The sequence below is a fragment of the Vulpes lagopus genome, chromosome 2 (genome assembly GCF_018345385.1).
Source record: "Vulpes lagopus strain Blue_001 chromosome 2, ASM1834538v1, whole genome shotgun sequence".
NCBI lineage: Eukaryota > Metazoa > Chordata > Mammalia > Carnivora > Canidae > Vulpes > Vulpes lagopus.
In genome coordinates, this window is record NC_054825.1 from 46344251 (window position 1) to 46364533 (window position 20283).

The 20283-nt window shown below is 43.3% G+C and overlaps 1 protein-coding gene across 3 annotated transcripts in view; it reads right to left on the reverse strand.

Annotated features, from left to right (window-relative positions):
* Nucleotides 1-3627: 3627 nt before the first annotated feature.
* THSD4 (thrombospondin type 1 domain containing 4) overlaps nucleotides 3628-20283 on the reverse strand; it is a 582162-nt gene continuing 565506 nt past the window's right edge. For all 3 annotated transcript variants that reach the window (XM_041743611.1, XM_041743613.1, XM_041743612.1), the window contains exons 16-18: nucleotides 19371-19550; nucleotides 15070-15214; nucleotides 3628-9671 (exon numbers count right to left, since the gene is read on the reverse strand). In XM_041743611.1, coding sequence (XP_041599545.1) covers nucleotides 9529-9671; nucleotides 15070-15214; nucleotides 19371-19550 — 468 coding nt within the window. In that variant the 3' untranslated portion in view covers nucleotides 3628-9528. The remainder of the gene's footprint in view (nucleotides 9672-15069; nucleotides 15215-19370; nucleotides 19551-20283) is intronic.

The following is a 20283-nucleotide window of genomic DNA, read 5'->3' on the forward strand; positions in this document are numbered from 1 at the left end:
TAACTAGGAATGGCTGTGGAGCCCGTTTTGGCCAATGAGATCTACGTGGAAGCCTGTCGGGTATGGGAGGGGTTTCTGGGAAAGTTTTGGCTTTCTTGGTAAATGGAAGCCAATGCAGCTGCAACTGTCCTTCCTCCCCTGAAGATGGATGTGATGGCTGGAGCAGGAGAAGTGATCCTGTAACCACAAGGAAGAGGCCAGGAGAACCACAAAGAAGCTGGCCCTGGAACTGCCGAGGTGCTAACCAATCCAGCCAGATTCCTTGTCATAAAAGAAAAGACAAAGCCCCGAGTCAGGGTAGCCAGGTTTTCTTTTACATGTGGCCAATAAATGCATAAATGATACCCAGGTTGTCTGTTTTTTTCTGTTTGAAAACATTGAATCATATATGACACATGAGTATAGGGGCTTTTTAAAAAATATATTTATCTATTTAGTCACGAGAGGCACACAGAGAGAGAGGCAGAGACACAGGCAGAGGGAGAAGCAGGCTACCTGCAGGGAGCCCGACGTGGGACTCGATCCCAGGACCCTGGGGTCACGCCCTGAGCCGAAGGCAGGTGCTCAACCACTGAGCCCCCCAGATGCCCAAGTATAGGGGCTTAAAAGAGTTTCAGAGTGTCTATATTTCCTTGATTTGAAGGGGTAAACTAGTAGATTAAGTCCACGAATCTGAATTCTATAGAAGGTCATGGGCTCAACTTCTCAATAAAGAGAAGAAAACCTACAACTTTCTTCGTCTTGAATTTTAAAGCAGCAGCTTCACCCCAGGCACTTGCTAGAAATACAGAATCTCAGGTCCCATCCAGCATTCACCGACTCGGAATCTTAAATTTAACAAGATCCCGGGTGGTTCATATACACACTAAAGAGTGAGACACACCCTTCTCAGGTGGTTCTAGTCCGAGCTGGTATTTCTTGGGGCTGCTTCAAAACCACCAGTGCCTGGTCCCCACCTCCAACCAACTGGAATATCTGGGAACAGGGTCCCACCATCACTTAAACAACAAAAAGTTCCAGTTGATTTCATTACATGACGCTTCAAGACAACCCAGGACAGCCTCTGCCGCTGAATAGCCATGCCTTGGGGCAGGTTACTTTTTCTCTTTGAATCCCATTTTATTTATCCATAAAATGGCCACAAAATGAAGTACTTGCTTCATAAGCCTTGCCGTGAAGAGCGATGTGAAGAATGACCTAGATGATGCTTGGCACGAAGCAAGTGTTAAGTTGGGGTCTCCCGGCCTTGGTGATGATAAGGATCACCTGGGGCACGGGCTCACCATGCAGACAGCTGTGCTCTCCGCTGGGGAGGCACACGGGGGGGCGGTGGCTGAATGAGCACTCCAGGTGATTATTATCATTAAAAAATTTTAAGTAGGCTCCATGCCCAGTGGAGAGCCCAACGTGGGGCTTGAACTCAGGACCTTGAGGTCAGACCTGAGCTGAGCTCAAGAATCTGATGCTTAGGGCACCTGGTGGCTCACTCCGTTAGGTGTCTGACTTTAGCTCAGGTCATGATCCCAGGGTTCTGGGATTGAGCCCCGCTTAGCAGGGAGCCAGCTTCTCCTTCTCCCCCTCCCCCTGTTGTGCTCTCTTGCTTTCTCTCAAATAAATAAAAAAATCTTAAAAAAAAAAAAAAGTCTGATGCTTAACAGACCGAGCCACCCAGGCACCCAATCATTAGACAAATTTGAAAACATTGCAAAAATGGTAGCTCTTCTCCTTATCCTCTTTCTGTTCTTTATCTGCACCCCCTTTTAAAGAAAATTTCAAACCTCAGAAAAGTATAGTATAGGGAATACCATATACCTTTTAGTAATACCAAAGTGTGTTTTACTTTATTTGCCTGTATTCTCTTTCCACACGTGTGCATGCACACAGTGTCACTGGCCGATGTGCAAGTGCATTGCAGACATCGTGGCCGTCATCCCTAAATACTACAGCAGACACTCCTGCTTGACCAAACACGACCGTCACATCCAATAAATTTTCTGTGGATTCGGTGGTATCATCTTAAATATTGTCCATATTTAACGTTTCCCTACACTCAAATGTTCCTGATCATTCTTTTTTGAGGATCTCAATGTCTGTTGAGATGTCTTTTCCCGTTGTTAAGCCTCTCAATTATGGGAAGCAAGTGTGACTCTCTGTCCCTTCTCTTTGCTGGTCTCCTGGGTGTCCAGTTTCTTGTCTGTCCTCAAGTGTCCTTGAGATGTGTGGAGATGGTTGAAGACAGTGTCCTCTCCAGATTCCTTCCACTCCCATCCTGACCACCATCCTCTGGACTCTTTCCCGATGGTCAATGAACTTGTATGACGGGTGGTGCCTAAAACTGGGCGACCGAGGGTTCCAGCGTAGGTCTGACCCCTAGAATAGAGCAGGCTGCTGCCTCTCCCTCCGGGGCAGCTGTGTAGCTCCACACGTAGCCTGTGCCCATATCCGTCACGTCAAGCCTGGGTGACTACACAGCAATAGCTAAGCACGCCGTCCAGTGCTTGTACAGTTACGTCCACCAATCAGAGCTGATGTGGAGAAAGAGACTGGAACTAAGATAGGCTGGGACCCAAGAACGTGTCAGGCTCCGCAGAAATGCAGGTGGGGAGACACAGGCCCATCCTGATGGGGACCTGACTGCAGACTCCTAGAGCCACCCAGGGCTAACTGGAGACTCTGCATCTCAATGCTCTGGTTTCCAGAAGGGGTAACATTACAGCCTCCTGGGTCTGCTATGAGGATTTAGTAAGAACACAGCACAGTGTCTGGCTCTGATTGGCGTGTTGAATCAAACATGGAATTTGGGGATGCTGAGAATGTTCCAGTGATGGCTGCGTGACACTGTGAATGTACTAAATACCACTGAACGGCACACTTCAAAATGGTTAAAATAGCGAATTTTATGTTATGTTAATTTTACCACAATCAAAAAGAAAAGCGACTAAGTGGAGATCTTCCAGGCAGAGAAGGTGGGTGGGAGGGAGGGGAACACATTTTAGGCACAATGATAAGTTTCTGGGAGTTACTGATGGAACAGTGCAGGACAGAGTCAAGGACAGATGCCACCTGAGACTGTCTCGTGTCCAGGATGGCTCTCAACAGGCACCAAGACCTAAGTCCTATTTCACTTTATTAGGCACCAAGATAGCCTGATAGATTTTGTCAAACACTTTGCTAAACTCAAGACCAGGGTGAAGTTGGCCCAAGGGAAGTTGGGAGAAGTTTTATTCAGTTGAGGGTCTGGAGCCACATTGAATCTGCACAGTGGACCCCAACTTTCCTGCCTCCCTGGGGGAGGTTTAAGGAAGCACCTGCTCAAGTGCTATCCTGGGGGTGATACACACACCTGAACACTTTGTCTGAAGCTCCTCAGGTGATTCTAATGACAGCTGAGGTTGAGGACCAGCCTAAAGCTCAAGCAGCCTAAAGGCTAACGTCCTCCTTAGGGAAGGTGTCCCCTAAGTGGTCCCAATGTTCTCTGAGTGGCCCCACGTTGTGCAGAGCGCTCAGAACCAGGCTGACAAGCCAACTGACCTCTAAAGGACTCGGATCTTTCTAGAGGGGGCTGTTTGGAGCCACGTGAGTAGAAGTGGAATAAGTCCCAAGAAAGCACAAACATGTTAATGAAGCTGATCTTTTAACCAGTTTATTGTATTTTTACAATAATAAAAATAAATTAGTCATACACAAAAATAGTTGTCATTTTTGCCGGAGAGAAAACACACTGCATTTACTCATATAATTCACCTTCTACCCCACCCCACCTCCTTAAACAATACTTTATAAGGGTGACATGGAGACAGTGGAGTATTTAGTAGGTTCCTTGCTCCTTGGCTATGCAGGTGGTAGGAGGACACAGAACCCCCACCCCAGCAGTCCCAGAGGACACCCTGGAGGTGTGGTCAGAGCTGGGAACACCCCTGTAAAGCCCTCCTAGCCCCTGCCAGTGGACCCTGCCTCACACGCTGCTCTGACCAGGCCTCCCAAGCAATTTAGTGTTGGTGATGCTACGAAGGAAGCAAGACAAAGAGAAGGGATGAAAAAGACCCTCAAATTCCCTTCTCCGGGTGGAGATGAGGCGAGGGCAGATTATACGAGCAAACATAACATTTAAGATGGAAAGGTGGCAATGCAAACAGACCTGTTTCGGGTACGATGCCAGGGATAAAAGCCCCTGAACGAGTCAAAAAGCAGAGTAATTTATATTCGATGTTAAAACCCAAAGAATTTGGCTAGTCAGGATACTGAATCGTAACTATGAACTTAGAATAAGACATCATGTAGCCACTTTGCAGGAAGCTGGGTTAGTAGGATCAAATGATTTTACACAAATGTGGATTGTATATGTAAATAAATACCTATTAGGTCCCTTTAAAATTAGCATATTCTAAATAATAGAACTATTTTGGTGTAGTGACTCATTCTGCCCATAGAGTTCAGAATACACATTTCCTATAAACATCTTGTATTTACAAAGAACAAAATAATAAGTTATAACAAAGTATATCCTTCTGACAAACTGAACTAGGGGGTCAAGGAACCGGAAGTTGGTTTATGTAATAGAATGGCTTTCCTCTCACTGAGGCAAAGGGTTCAACCTCTAGAAGATATTGGGAAACCTGGCTGGGAGTCCCCCCTCCCTCGTGGCCACCTTTCTCAGCACATCGATGGAACTCTCTGTTACCCACGGAATAGAACCAGGAGTATGGGATGGTTTGGGGTGGAGAGAATTACTTGGCTCCAGTAAAGGTGAAGCAAAGCAAGGTGAGCTGAGAAAGAGAGAAGGTATTTAGAGGGCCTTAGTCTCGTCAAGGTCCTGCCCCATTAAAGTGTGTGACCCTGGGCGGGGAACTAGCCATCAGGATGTTGGGTGACTCACCTACAAAGCAGGACCCGACAGGGCAGCTCTGACCAAGTTCTAGTGGTTCTGGGACATGAAGCCACACTCAGCTCGGGTGAGAGGTGCGACACTGGGATCAAAATGGCCAACACAGAAATGGGAAGTACCCCAGACCAGGTGGCTCACCCTAAGCTGTTCTACTGACAGAGTTACCAAAGCTTAGACTTAGAAGGGGCCTCAAAAGTCATATTGCCCCAGCTGGGTGCTTGAATTCCCCTCTCCAGCATCCCTGACAAGTGGCCCTTCGGCCTCTGCTGAGACCTCCAGCGATGGGAGAACCCTCTACCTTCGGGGTTGGGGGAGGCTCTCACCTGTGGGAAGTTGGTTCTTCTTCAGGGGCTAACGTCTGTCTCCCTACAGCCTTTACCTCCTGGCCTTAGGGTTGCTCTCATAGTGCTGTCCCACACCTCTTCTTCTCCAGGATAAACGTTCTCATGAAGTCCTCTCCCCTGTTTCTGTCTGCACCCCTCATCAGGATTGGGCGCGCTCATCTGAACACTACACACTAACAATATTCCTCAAGTGTGATTCCAGCAATCACAACCACAATGTGGCATGACGAATGTCTTCTCCTCGTGGAGCCTAAGTGTCTCAGTGTGTGTGTGTGTGTGTGTGTGTGTGTGTGTGTGTGCGTGTGGTTTGGAGGGAGTGTTCCCATTCCACTTTCTTGACTCACATTGAACTTAGCTGAAACTCTTACATCTCCACCTTGTATTGATACAATTTTGTTTTGTTTTCATTTTAATTCCAAAGGTAGACTTATGTTGCTTCCTGGTGAATTCCTAAGATCCAGGTTTTGTTCTAGTCTCCTAGATCTCTTTGGACCTGTCACTGTCACCAATTTCATGTCATCCACCAATTTCATCAGTAAGGTGTCCAACTTCCCATCAGAGCCACATTAATGATGTTTTAAACAGCAAGCGGCAAGCGGCAGGTGTTGGCTACCACCTACCAGGCTGATACAGGTCCTTCCAGGTTTCATTTAAGGAAAGCCATATTTCTTTTTACCATTTATATGCCTTTTACATTAGAGGGCCAATATTCAAATTCTAAAATGGCTGTATTAAAAAAAAAAAAAAAGGAGAGAGCCACTGGCTTAGGAAGGTACTAGTAATATCTGGATTTCTCTCTCTGCCAGAGTGTAGCCGACTCACTGTTAATGAACTCAGAGGACTCCTCACTCCATCCAGTGGCCGGGTTTGCAAGCTTTCTTTAGCCTGTCTCTTCTGCTATTTCTTTCCTCTAGGGGAAAAATGAGAGTCCATGTGAGGGTGGCAGGCTGGAGTGCACTAAGTGGCCTTTGCCTGGGCTGCAAAGGGACACGCTGTCCTTTTCCAATAAGCGAAAGTAAAACAGCAAGCTGTTTTGGTTGACTTTCGTGAAAAAACATGTAACACCTTCAGTTCATCTAATTTTAAAATCCGGAGCAGGGAATGAGGCCATTCAGGACACAGGAAAAAGAAAAACATCATTAAAATGTAACTTTCAATTCTGCAAGTGGCCGCTTAAGGGGTCATGGAGAGGTGCTGAGGAGAGGGTGACAGATCGTGGAAAAGCAAGGCTGAGATAAGGGGGCGCCAAGGAAGGGAGAAAGAGGCCTATCTGCAGGGAGGGTCGTCAGATCAGCTGTCCTCTGACCACCTCCAGGCACCGTGTCACCCGACACCCTGAGAGCTCTATCAGGCGTGTTGTGTGCCCTATCGGGGCATTGATACATTGCCATAGGAACCAGGAACTTAACAAACACTGGATTTCAAAGACCAAGAAGTTGTTAAAATGCCTGTTCTAGTAATTCATAGTCTTTCCAGAGATGAATGGATTCCAAGAAGAGCCCAACTATTTGTTGGAAGAGAAAAAAGACACTTAGTTTGGGTACTTTTGTCCCCCTAAAGACATGGCACTAACCCATTTGCTGCCACTCAGTTCTGCCATTGGCAGGATGGCCATTCTCATGGGAAGATCACTGTCCTTTTAAACAACTGTCAGGTAGCATTTGGGGGCCACAGGACACCCAAGAGAGGTCAAAGCCAGCATTGAGCCAGCCCAGTCATGAGAATTCCGAATTGGAAGGACCCAGGATGTTCACCTCCTGCTTGACGAAGAAATTCCCTTTAGGATGGAGCCTTGCCCATGTAGGGTGGCCCGGACTGCTGTTGGGCAGGCTGGATGGCTCGAAGGCTTTCCCTCAATTTGAGCTGAAATCAGCCTTTCTTCCCTTCCACCCACTGATGTTGCTCCAGCATGGAAAAGCCTCCTCCAAGGAATCTCTCAATTTAATGGCTTCTTGGGCAAGATCTGAGAGCAGCTGCATAAAGGCCATGCTTCTCTTGTGATAAAAAGCAAAAGTAGGCAGTGAGAGGGAGAGGGCATGGCTTCTCTGGTCTCTTTTTGCTTGGAGGGCATGGGAATTAGGGTCTCTGTCCGGCTGCATATTGTGCAAGTTACACTGCACGCGGATGGGGAGAGATGGGTGTGCTTTTTTTGCAAAGTGGCGGCTGGGCTCTCCAAGAAAAGAACCCCCACGGAAAGGCCAGATAGAATTTCTGAAAGCCCAAGGGCAGTGGGAACCGAACACAGCGTGTCAGATTGGGCTAGTGCTACTACATCCAAAAGCTTTAGGGGATCATCCAATTAGCAGATTTTTGGGTTAAAGGGCTCAAGGGAGAAATTCGATTCCTAAGAACCCAGACTTGCTTTCAAAGAGAAATAGACTCAGCACCACAGTACTGAATAAGACAGATTTTCTATAAGCTTACAATTTGTTTAGCTTGGTATTTGTCTTAATTGGTAGGAGAATATATATATGTAACCCTTGAACAACATGGGTTTGAACTGCAGTAGGTCCACTTATTCACAGATTTTTTTCCCCGATAAATACCATATAGTCCTGTAGGTGTGATTCCTTTTCCTTGTGATTTTCTTAATGACATCTTCTTTCCCCTAGCCGACTGTATTGTAAGAATACAGTATATAATACATATGACATATAACAATAGGTGGTGATCGATGATGTCATTGGTAAGGCTTCCAGTCAATAGCAGGTTATTAGTAGCTATGCTTTTGGGGAGTCAAATTTTATGTATGGGTTTTCAAGTGTGCAGGGGGTGGTTGGCACCCTGAACTCCTACATTGTTCAAGGGTCAACTGTATGTATATATATACACATACACATGTACACACATACACACACCCCACATATATATTCTTTCCTTTTAATTGACTTTTCAGATCATTTACCTTTCGATACGCACTGCATCTCCCTTGCAGCCCGAGGCCTCTGGAGCTGCAGAGTTAGGTGAAGGGCATTGGGGAAGACCCTTTCTGCGGTGGCTGTCACTGGGGGAGCCCATGGCCGCTCTCCCTGGCGAGTGGCATGAATGCAGATCTTAGTGCTCAAGTCTGGGATGCTGGGATATAGGTTGTGACTGGCAGTGGGAGGGAGGGATGAGAAATCACAAACAGAAATCCATAAATCAAAGTGGAAAAACCAAAGGAAGACTCTTTCTAATATAAACACAGGTTTTATGCGGAGACAGCTTGGTTAGACTTTCCACTGGGTGAGTGGTGAACAGCCTGGGGAGGTGGCTGCGGAAGCAGGGGAGCCCAGGGTACAGAGACACCAGAGGCTCCGTGGCCGCAGGGTCCTTGGCGGTCAGGTCCCTGGGGAGCGGAATCAGGACTTCAGGCATGACCTTGCTACCCCAATGGCCTTCTTGTTTCAAGGACCATTCCATTCAGGATGGGGCTGAACCAAACCTGCACAGAGCCCTATAACTAGGATCTGTGACCTCGTCGGGGAAAGAAGAAAGAAACAGGCGTCAGAAACAACTGAGGGCCTAGGATAGTGTCTTGACCTTTGGCCAGAGGAAAGAACTCTAAAGCTGGGCTTTGTTCACCGAGTGGGAAATTTCTCGGTCACCTGGTTTGAAATGAAGCCGATTCCTACAGACTTCTGGGCTTCTGGGCAGGCCTCGGGGTGACTTTTGTGGTCGGACTCAACCCTGCCACCCAACAGGGGAATATACCTGGCAGGTCAATCACTTAAACTGAGCCTCAGTTTCCTTGTCAGTAAAATGGGGATAATGGTTCAGTCCCTGGCTCCCGTTCTGGGGGCTTCGTGAGCCGCTAATGATCTGGTAGCTGTGAATACACCTGTGACCTCATAAAGCACTACTTGACAGGAGATATTTGGGTCCTAAGGCAGGAAAAAGCCTCATGTCTTTGAGAATGAAAGTAGGCACCGCTGGGCTGAGGGGACGCTGGGAGGCAGGTGTCTCGGCAGGGCTGAGCGGGGCTCCAGGGCGGGAGCTGCCTCTCCCCACTCTCCAGGGGGTCCCCGACGCGGAAAGGCCAGTAGCACCACGGCCCAGGCAGCGCCCCGAGAGGGCCCACCTGCTAGCTTAGAAAGTGCTGGCATGGGAGGTGATTGAGGGCTACCCGAACCCCTAGCCATCCTCGGCTTTCCGACAGCACCTTCCCAGGTGCCAGGGCTCCCCGGGAAGGATCATCAGTTTGTGGTGATGCTACAGGACAACCGTGGCTTGGCTCCGGGCTGCGACGTGGACGCTCCCGCAGGTGGGGGTGGTGACAGCCTGGGGGGCAGCCCGGAGGCCTCCTGCTGCAGCGCGGGGTTATCTGCTCCCCAGGAAGCCTGCGTGCCTGGCGGCCACCCGAGTGCAGGACGCGCAGCAGGCTGTCTTGTAGTAGTTGTAGACGCAGAGGCGCGCCTGCACCACCACGTTGCAGTTGTAGTACCTGTCCTTACAGTTCTCATCTGCAGCAACACAGAACGGAAGGGAGGACTCTGAGCACAGGGCCAGCCCGGACCGGGGAGGGGGAGGTGGGAGGTGGTGGTGGGGGTGGGCCTGGCTTCCCATCCCGCTCCCCCACTGTAACACATCGGGATTTGTAGCCTGGGCCAAGAGCTTACATTTTTTTCTTTTCTTCGAAACATGATCACAGAATTCGGTAGAGAGAATAATTCCAAGGACTGTGTTCTCGGCTGCTCACCAACACAGACACAATTCCCAGAGCTCACTCCATGACCACCTCCCCACTTTCTCCTCACTGCTCCAGAGGTAATCAAGCCCCCCATTTGGTGTTTATTATCCCCAATCCTTTCTTTGCACCTGGACTGTAAATGATGGTACCCGAATCACTATGTGGCATTTCAACTTCAAAAAAAAAAAAAAAAAAAAAGATGTAGGGACACCTGGGGGGTGCTCAGCGGTTGAGCCTCTGCCTTTGGCTCAGGGCCTGATCCTGGGGTCCTGGGATCGAGTCCCACGTCGGGTTCCCTGCATGGAGCCTGCTTCTCCCTCTGCCTGTGTCTCTGCCTCTCTCTCTCTGTGTGTGTCTCTCATGAATAAATAAATAACATCTTAAAAAAATGATGCAGATTGTATATATTCCTTGGCAACTTGCTCAATGCTGACTTTGTGTGATTTGTTCATGTTCGAATGCCCTAGAGAGTTCATTTTCATTACTGAATAGTATTTCATCGTACTATTTTGACCCAGTTTTCCACTGACAGTTAAGTTGTCTTCAATTTTTTTACGATTGCAAATACTGCTCCTTCAAACAGCTGTCACACATCCCCTCTCTGGGTCTTGCTGGGTCATAAGGTACATGCAACTCTACGGATCTCATCAGATTGCTCTCCAAAGTGGGGGGCAACAATTTTCTTTTGCTTATGCTGCGTGTTTTATTTTTTGCTGATCTGGTGGATGTGACCTTACCTCCCAATGAGGTTGAACACATCATTATATGTATATTTGCCACTTGAGTTTCCTTTTCTATGAATGAATTGCTTTCCCTATCTTCCCACGTGCTGATTTAGTTAACTTAAGGCAAATGATTCATGGAAATTCTTTACAATTACAGGAAATCCTGTCCTTTGTTCATTATATGTGTTGCAAACATCTTCTCCACGCCTCTGGGTTTTCTTATGATTTTGCTTACAGTGTTATTTGGTAAATAGATTTTATGTTTCATATAAAAGACATAACATTTCCCTTTGTGGTTTGGTATTTGTGTTTGTCATTTATGAAATCCTTCCCTACACTAATATATAAATATATGTTATATTTCATTTAAGAAATCCTTCCCTATGCTAATATATATATAACATATATATGGTATATATGCTAATATATATAACATATATATATATATATATTTCCCCCTATTCTCTTCTAAAAGTTAAAAAAAACCTTACCTTCACATTTAGAATTCAACTGAAATTCATGTGTGTGTGTGTGTGTGTGTGTGTGTGTGTGGTGACAAGCAGGAATTCAATTTGTTTTTTTCCTATATGGATAAATGACTGTCTCATCACCACTTATTGAAGGTTCATGTCTCCCCCCCGGATTCATACTGTTAACCTTGACCATGTATCATACACTGTGACTTGCTCGGATTTATTTTTGGGCACTCCATTCTGTTCCATTGGTTTATATATCTATCCTTGTGCAATATGTCCTGATACATGGTAGGATACATTTCCCAACATTGTTCATTATCAAAATTACCTTGGCTATTATTAGTTCTTTGCTCTTGCTCTTCTGTGTAAACTTTAGACACGGTCTGTCCGATTTTTCTATGAAAAGCCCTGTCTTGATTTTAACACTGCTTGAATTAATAGATTAACTTGGAAAGTAACTGACATAATTTCAGCTGCTTGCTTTTTGATATTACTCACAAACACATTTAATATATTTACGTATCATAACATGCAGCTTTACCACATTCTTTTTAAGACGTCAATTCTCTACGGTGTACAGTAATATAATTAATCATTTCTTTCTACTGGCAGAAATGTAATTGCTTCCAACTTTTATGAGTTACAAGAAGTTCTATAATTCATTCATTTATTAATTCTACATAATTTACTGAGCCCCATTCTTCGTGTATATGTATATCTGTGCAGTTTTGAGAGCATATCTTTAGTATACATTTCTAAAAGAGGAGTTACTGAGTCAAAGACACTAAATGCTTTACATATTGAGGGATATTGCCAAAGTTCTCCAAAAAGATTACACTCAGTTACAAGTAGGAGCCTGACTTTTCCCCCACAACTTTACCAACAATGACTATTGTCCAATTTTTTAAAAAAAGTTTTCCAATCTTATGGAAAAACATAGACTTTCTTTATTTTTAAAATTTGCCTTTTTGATTTACCAATGAGGCTGATTACTAGCTCAGTCTCTTCTATTATGTTTGTTCACATCCTTCATCCTTTACAAAATTGGAGCACTTGTCTTTTTAGGTTCACAACAAAACTGAAAATGCATAGGTATAGGGGTTCTGTTTGTTTTCTTTTTCAATTAATTTGAGTGAGTTCTATGTATATTAGGGATTTAATTCTACCTGAATGGCGTTTATTTGATTCTAAGATAGTATCAATTGTAAGATGATTTAGTAATGGCTTTCTGGAATTACATGAAAGATTATGAAAATGAATGTTGATTTAAAAAAACTGACAACCGCATATACTTGCCCATGTACTCACTTATGATTTTCTTCTTTAGCATTATAATCAAATGTGTACCTGAGCCGTCTTTGCTTTCTGAGTCTGTACAGAGTCTTGCTGTGAGCAACTGTCTGGGATATACTTTGTGCTGCAATAATTCCAGCTCACAGCATAGACAGTTTTAGTAACTTTAGTTCTGATGTTATAAATCTGAGGCATATCGAACAATACCAAGGTTTTGCTTACATTTTGTATTTTGTTAATCTCACTGTTTCCCTTTCTCCTTAGTTAGATTTTCTATGATTGGACGCTAAGTAGTTTTTTTATTCTCCTTGAAAAGACACTACAGACAAATGAAGAAGACATAAGTGGACTGGTAAAAAATTTCCATTGTGTCATATCAGTTAGAACACTGTAGGAGATGTTTGCCAGCTGAGTGACAGCTCTTCAGAACACATGAACTGGTTATACCAATCACTCCTAACTTTGCAAACTGTACAATCAATTCTAAGGATCTGGTAATTTGGACTGTCTTTAATTATCCTGGCCTGGGCAGAGACGAGTGGACAACTATATATATATATATAGTGTTTCCAGTGTTGCATTATAGTGTACTCTTTTCAAAAACAATTTATGTAACAATTTGGGATCCACATTTAAAGCAAGTTTTAATTATGTGTTGCCAATATAAGGTTAATGGAGGTGACATCTAGTTGGAATACGTTTGTGCGCATGAATCAGCAATGGTACTTCTGTCACTATTGCTTCCTCCTGGCTGAACATTTTCTTTTTATATTGATTGTATCCCACTCTAATAAGGAATTTTTCACATTTTCCTCACAATCATTGCTCATTCTTCCTCTTTTCTCCTTTTCTTCCAACTTGGGTTATGATGCCTGTGAGGTTAATTTTATGTGTCAACTTTACTGGTGATGGGGAGCCCAGATGAAACATTATTTCTGGGTGTGTCTGTGAAGGTGTTTCTGGATGAGATCAGCACTTGAATTGATGGACCCAGTAAACCAGGTGGCCCTCCCCACTGTAGATGGGACTCACCCACTGAAGGCCTGCATAGAACATAAAACAGAGGAAGGAGGAATTTACCCCTTTCCTGTCTCACTGCTTGATCTGGACATTTCATGTCATCTTCTCCTGCCTTGGACTGAGATTTACACCATCAACTTCCCTGGTTCTCAGGCTTTCAAGACTCAAGACTGAATTATACCAGCAACTTCCCTGAGTTTCCAGCTTGTGACTGCTAGATTGTGGGACTTCCCCACTTCTGCATTCATGTGAACCAATTTCTCAAAATGAATAACTATCTATCTATCTATCCTCTATCTACCTACCCACCCACTTAACCATCCATCTATCCATCCTATTGGTTCTGGTTCTCTAGAGAACCTTGACTAATACAATGTCCTTAGTAGGAGAAATGTTTATTATGTTATGGTTTTACATTAAGCAATAAGGCCTCTGAATTTTGTGTCTAGCTTATGAAGGCTTACTCAACCCCAAGATATATATTTTTTTCTGATATTTTTACAGTGTGTTTTCTATGCAAGGATCTTTTTCTTTTTTTAAGATTTTATTTATTTATGAGAGTCACAGAGAGAGAGGCAGAGGCACAGACAGCGGGAGAAGCAGGCTCCTCACAGGGAGCCTGACGTGGGACTCAATCCTGGGATGGGGATCACTCCCTGAGCCCAGGGCTCAATTGCTGAGCCACCCAGGTGTCCCAATGCAAGAATCTTAATCCTTTAGGCATTTATGTTTATATATGGCATAAAGCAAGTTTAAAATGTTTTGCTTTGTTTTTTCAAATGGATCTTTGATTATCTGAATACATGGAAGTCTCTCCTTTCCCTACTTCCTTAACATTAGGCCTTTATCACACTTCACTTTCTTTGTACATCAGAATTCTGTATTTTAACACCATACCCCTGTCTCTTCCTGAATTAGCATGCAGTCTTAATTTCTGTATTTTATAATGTGTTCAAATATATGATAAGGCAATAAATCTGAACATATATTGAACCTCAGGAATCATCTTTTATCCTTTAAAATTTTACAGAATTTTATTTTATTTTATTTTTATTTATTTATTTATTTTTTAAATTTTACATAATTTTTTTAAAAATTTATTTTTTAAAAATAAAAGTTCACCCAACGTGGGGCTTGAACTCATGATTCCGAGATCAAAAGTTGCATCCTCCATGGACTGAGCCAGCCAGGTGCCCCCCTCTTTACAGTACTGAGTGTTTCCATCCAGGAATAGTAAGTCTTTCTATTCATTCACATTTCTTATTAGGTTCTATACTAAGGTTTTCTTATTTTTAACTATTATTTAACAACTTTTTTTCTAAATAGGTTTAGACCTTTCTTATTATTTTTCTTCCTTACACTCTTTTGCATAGTAAAAGTTGAAATCTCACTACTTCGATCTTAAAGATAATGGAACCAAATCTCTGAAATCACTACTTTAATCAATTCACATTTAAGTTGGGAGGGTGACTTGGATCACCACCCATGACCAGTCATCTTAAGCTATGAAACTTACCATACTGAATGACCTCCTGAATCCCACGACTATGCACAAGGTCACACAGAGACCTGGACAGGCTTGGCATTTTCATACCAGGGAACTTGCTGGGGTCTAAGAAGGGTGTATATTTTCTCCAAGATAGGAATCCCTACTTACCAACTTCAGGGACACAGTCCTGAGGGTTGCATGATTCTTTCTCTTCTGGCTTCAACTGAGGGTCACAGAGATTACTTAGGGTCATGTCATCTGACAGGCAGCGCACTTCTCGGACCCGGAAGCCGCCCTGGCAGCTCTTGGAACACTGCATGGCGACAAAAGGAGAGAGTTAGATTTCTGGCCATCCGTTTGCTCAGCACACTGGAGCAGCAGATACTGGAAAGTTTCAAACATCTTCAAAAGGAGACCAAATACTAAAACAAACTCCCATGCACCAACCAGCATCAATAACAATCAACACATGGCCAATTGTGTTCCATCTACACCCCACTCATGTCTACTCCATTCCTATTTTGAGGCAAATCTAGACATCACATCACTTCTTCTATAAGATTTCAGTTTGTAGCTCTAAAACACAAAAACTCTTAAAAAGTTATACATCTAGAAAAGTTGTACATCTAGAAATTAACAATATGTGCTTGTCTTCAAAAATATATTCAGAGTTCCTATTTCTAGTTCTCTTGTGAATCTCAAATTTTTAATACAGTTTTTTTTTTTTGAATCAGGATCCACATCAAATTTGCACATTACAGTTGGTTGACAGAGCTTTTAGGGCTCTTTACAATCTATAGGTTCACTCCCATTGCCTATCCCCCCTTTGTACTCTATTGTCTGGAGTAATTGAGTCATTTGGCTTGTACAGTTTCCCATAGTCAGGATTTTACTGACTGCATATGCATCATACAGTTTATCATCATTCTCTAGCCTCTGCATTTCCTGTAGATTGGAAGTTGGGTATAAAAGAGGCCCTAACAGGTTTGGTTTGGTTTGGTTTTTTTGTGGTGAAATTGCTTCATTGGATGTGTGTGGTTGTCTCTGTTTTGGGGATGTCAGCAGCCATGGATGTGCAATGTCTGGATCCATTAATTCACCTGTTGTTGAAGAATGGTGGTAAAACTCTATCATCTCTTCTTCTTTTATTAGCTAGGAAATGGAAGTAATCCCTGTACCCATCCCTACATATATTTGTATACTCTTTGGTATACCCACTGGTTCAGCTTGTTTAGGAAAGACAAAGTAAATGCCTGATTACTTTCCTTTATTTATGTCTTCAGAGTAATGAGATGGTTTCCCTAATGTTTTCTAATGGTGGATTCTCCAATTAGTTTTTTTTTTTTATTATTAGACACTTCCTATAAATGGATGGGTTCAAACATATATGATGTATTTAATTCAATCTATGTCAATGATTATCTTTACTGATGCTCACTGATGTCTCCTCAGTGGCTAATCTGAGCCCCTAAAACTTGGTACATGAATCCTTTGGGCATGAATTCAATTGTCTTTGAGAACTTCCTTGCCACGTGGTATAAAAAGATATTCCAATCTAATTCGTACATATATGGTCCCAAGCCTGGAATCAGCTATTTATCTAAGAATTCCTGGCTGCTTTTAGTAGAGAGTGGTATTCTGAAATCACATTTTGGCTGATAGACATGCCCTTTGCTACTGGATTGGCCATTGTTTCTAGGCTCTTTCAATGGATAAATGGGTAAAACTGGGAAAGATTTTTTTCCCCCCATAATTTGTGAGTTCACAGTGATATTGCTAATTCAAATTCAGGAAAACAGGATTTTCACTTAAATCTCTTCTATCTCATCTGTATCTTCATTCACCTAAGTTGAGAATCCTGTTTCTCAAGGATACTGAGGAAATTAGAAAGAAAACAGAAAGACACTACCATATTATCATATATATTATCATATATATTATCATAATGTAAGTTACTCGTTTACTTTATCACACACTATCCACCCAACTATCTCAGATTACAGTACAACACTCTCACTAAAAATATGATTATTGCAAACAGTATACACATTTTCCAATAATTCTCTTGGTCCTTAGGGATGGACAAAGTACTGGGGTGTTTTTGTTTGTTTGTTTGTTTGTTTCAATCAGCTCCACACTCAGTGTGGAGCCCAACACAGAGCTTGAACTCATGACCCTGAGATCAAGACCTCAGCTGAGATCAATAGTCGAATGCCCAACTGACTGAGTCACACAGGCCCATATAACTGTGTTTTAAAACCACTTGTGATAGTGCCGATGCTGCCAACTGGATACATGTTTAGGTTAATTTGTTTCATTATATTTTCCATTCTTGGGGATTGCTTTTTTCAAATTCAATTTTGTTTTATAATAATCTAAATGCCAGTTTACTGAGCTCAAAACTCAAGTTTATAAAACAAGGCATATTAAAAGATATCTGTCTTTGCTATTATCATAGCCATTTATTTCATATTTGTTTCAGTTTATTTATTTTTGAATTTATATACAGAAAAAGTCACTTATTGGTGGTGCACAGTTCTATGAGTTTTGAGTTGCGTATTTCCTGCAGGAAATATGATCCAAACAAAAGTTTCATCAGACACAGCAGATCCTCTTGTGCTGTAGTGAGACTTATCCCGCTCTATCCTCTGAAAATCACTGATGTGGTCTCTGTTCCTGTGGTTTTTCTCTTTCTCAGAATATAAAAATGGAATCATACAACATGTAGCTTTTGGGGTCTTTCTTTTACTTAGCAAAATGCATCTGAAGCTCAGCCATGTCAGTGCATTTGCTCTTGTTGTTGAGTACTCTCTGTGGCTTGGATGTACTGCAGTTTGTTTATCACCTAAGTTGAGTTGAGGCACATCTGAGTTTCCAGCCAGATGTTTTAGGAGGTCATCTCCTCTGACTTGACCTGGTGAACTTGGCCCTTTCTAGACCCTCCAAACCAAAAGGCAAAATAACATAGAGATCTGTTCTTGCATTCTCAAAGGCTGTGGCCAACATCAAAACAGGTGAATTCCATATCCCAGAAGCAGACAACACACCTTTCAAACTCAACACCTCCTTTGTTCCCATTTGCCTTTGAGGTGTAGTTTAACCTGTGCCCAAAGGCTATTATCACAGGAGCAGGCCTACACTGTAAGGAAACAGAATTCTCAGCTTTTATACATCTATTTCATAAGCAAAATCCCTTTTATCTCCTTTGCATGATTCTGAGAAAGGCTCTGGCCTCTTCTCTGGCCTCACCTACAGGCTCTGCTTGGTGATCTTCAGTGACAAAAGGCAGAATGAACCGCTGTTTCCCCTTAACATTCCATGACATGGTCTCCAGAAATGATGCCCTAGAAAGTTTTCTGTATTAGGAAGTTTTTTTTTTTAAGATTTTATTTATTCGTGAGAGACACACAAAGAGAGGCAGAGACACAGACAGAGGGAGAAGCGGGCTCCCTATGGGGAGCCCGATGTGGGACTTGATCCCAGGACCCCAGGATCATGACTTGAGCTGAAGGCAGATGCTCAACCACTGAGCCACCCAGGTACCCCAGGAAGGTTTTTGAAAAAAAATTATATCCCTATTTTCATCCTTTCCCATTTTGTTCCTTCATTACCTATTTCTGTATTAATTCTGTTTCTCTCTGTATCTTCACCTACACACTATCCTTTCTTCTCACAAAAAGGATTTGAGAGGTCTTAAGAAATACTTAGTGGATTACAAGATTTATTTTTTTAAAAAAGGGTGAGAAGACTGGAGCAAAAAAAAAAAGTAAAAGTAGGAAAAAGAGAGAAAAGCTGGGGAACATTAACATGCAAAATCCGCTTTGTAAGGTCTCATAAATTCTTAGAGATGGGCCACAGTTTTGGCTCTGAGTTTCCAAGTGGCCAATTCAAAGAGAAAAACAAGATGAATCTCATAATCTACAATCCATAATGTCTGCAAGATTAGAAAAAAAGTACACCCACACACAGATTCCCGAGGCCTGACAGAAATTCCTTCAGTGAGTTTTGCAATGAGATCACTGCATGGTGTAGTAGTCTCAAGAGCATCCTCAAATCCCTTCAGCTGTTGATCCTCTGCAACAGCATTTCTCAAAATTCAGTCCAAGGTCACCTGCATTCAAGTCACTAAGGAGTTTGTTCAAAATGCAAATTCCTTAGCTAGGGTGGACGCAGAATCCATCTTTTCAAACAAGATCCCAGTTGATTCTTATGCACAGTGAGAATGAGAGTCACTGATTCATGGCCTCTCCAGTTTAGAGGTCAAGATGGTCCCAGCCTCCGGCTCTTCCCACCAAGCAGGCTATGTCCAGAGGTGTCCCAACAGTGACGGTCTAGAGTAGACCACTGTAGAGAATCTACTCGAGGGCTGAGCCCGGTGCCCGACACACAGTAGGTGTCTGGATGTCTATGGGAGGAAGGCAGAAGAATGATGTACTAATGCAATCTCTATCAAGAGCGCCATGACTTACCATGCTCCATTCTGTGTTAAACCATTTGGCCCCGCAAGGCTTGAGGTGGCATGATTGCTGGCTGGGGGGCTTCTCCAGGAAGGAACATTCATAGGGATCCAGCACTTCAAAGGTGTCTGTGTTCTTCCTAACACAAATCACCTCCCTCTGTTGGGTCCCACTCCCACACTCGACGGAACACTGGAGAAAAATCAGAGAAGGATGGGTGTCACATGACGAAAAGGGGATGAGAACATCAAGGGACGGTTCTGAGTGTTTTCTTTTTTTTTTTTTCTTTTCTTTTTTTTAATTTTTTAAATTTTTTTAAATTAATTTTTATTGGTGTTCAATTTACCAACATACAGAAAAACACCCAGTGCTCATCCCGTCAAGTGTCCACCTCAGTGCCCGTCACCCATTCCCCTCCAACACCCACCCTCCTCCCCTTCCACCACCCCTAGTTCGTTTCCCCGAGTTAGGAGTCTTTATGTTCTGTCTCCCTTCCTGATATTTCCCAACATTTCTTTTCCCTGCCTTTATATTCCCTTTCACTATTATTCATATTCCCCAAATGAATGAGAACATACACTGTTTGTCCTTCTCCGATTGACTTATTTCACTCAGCATAATACCCTCCAGTTCCATCCATGTTGAAGCAAATGGTGGGTATTTGTCGTCTGAGTGTTTTCTATCATCAATTCAGTCATGATGAGCCCAGGGGCACCTGGAAAATGTTGCTGGATAAGGTGCTGCGGGTGGATTCTGGTTTTCCTAAGACCTCTGTGTCGGGAATGGAGAGTGGGTGCCCTGCGTTATATTATAGCACCAGGATGCTGGTCACTGAGATCGTGGTGCCCTCTGTGAGATTGAAATGGTTTCTTTCAGGCCACCTCCTTAGATGCCCCTTCCCCCTGGGCACAACAGCCTGTCAGTT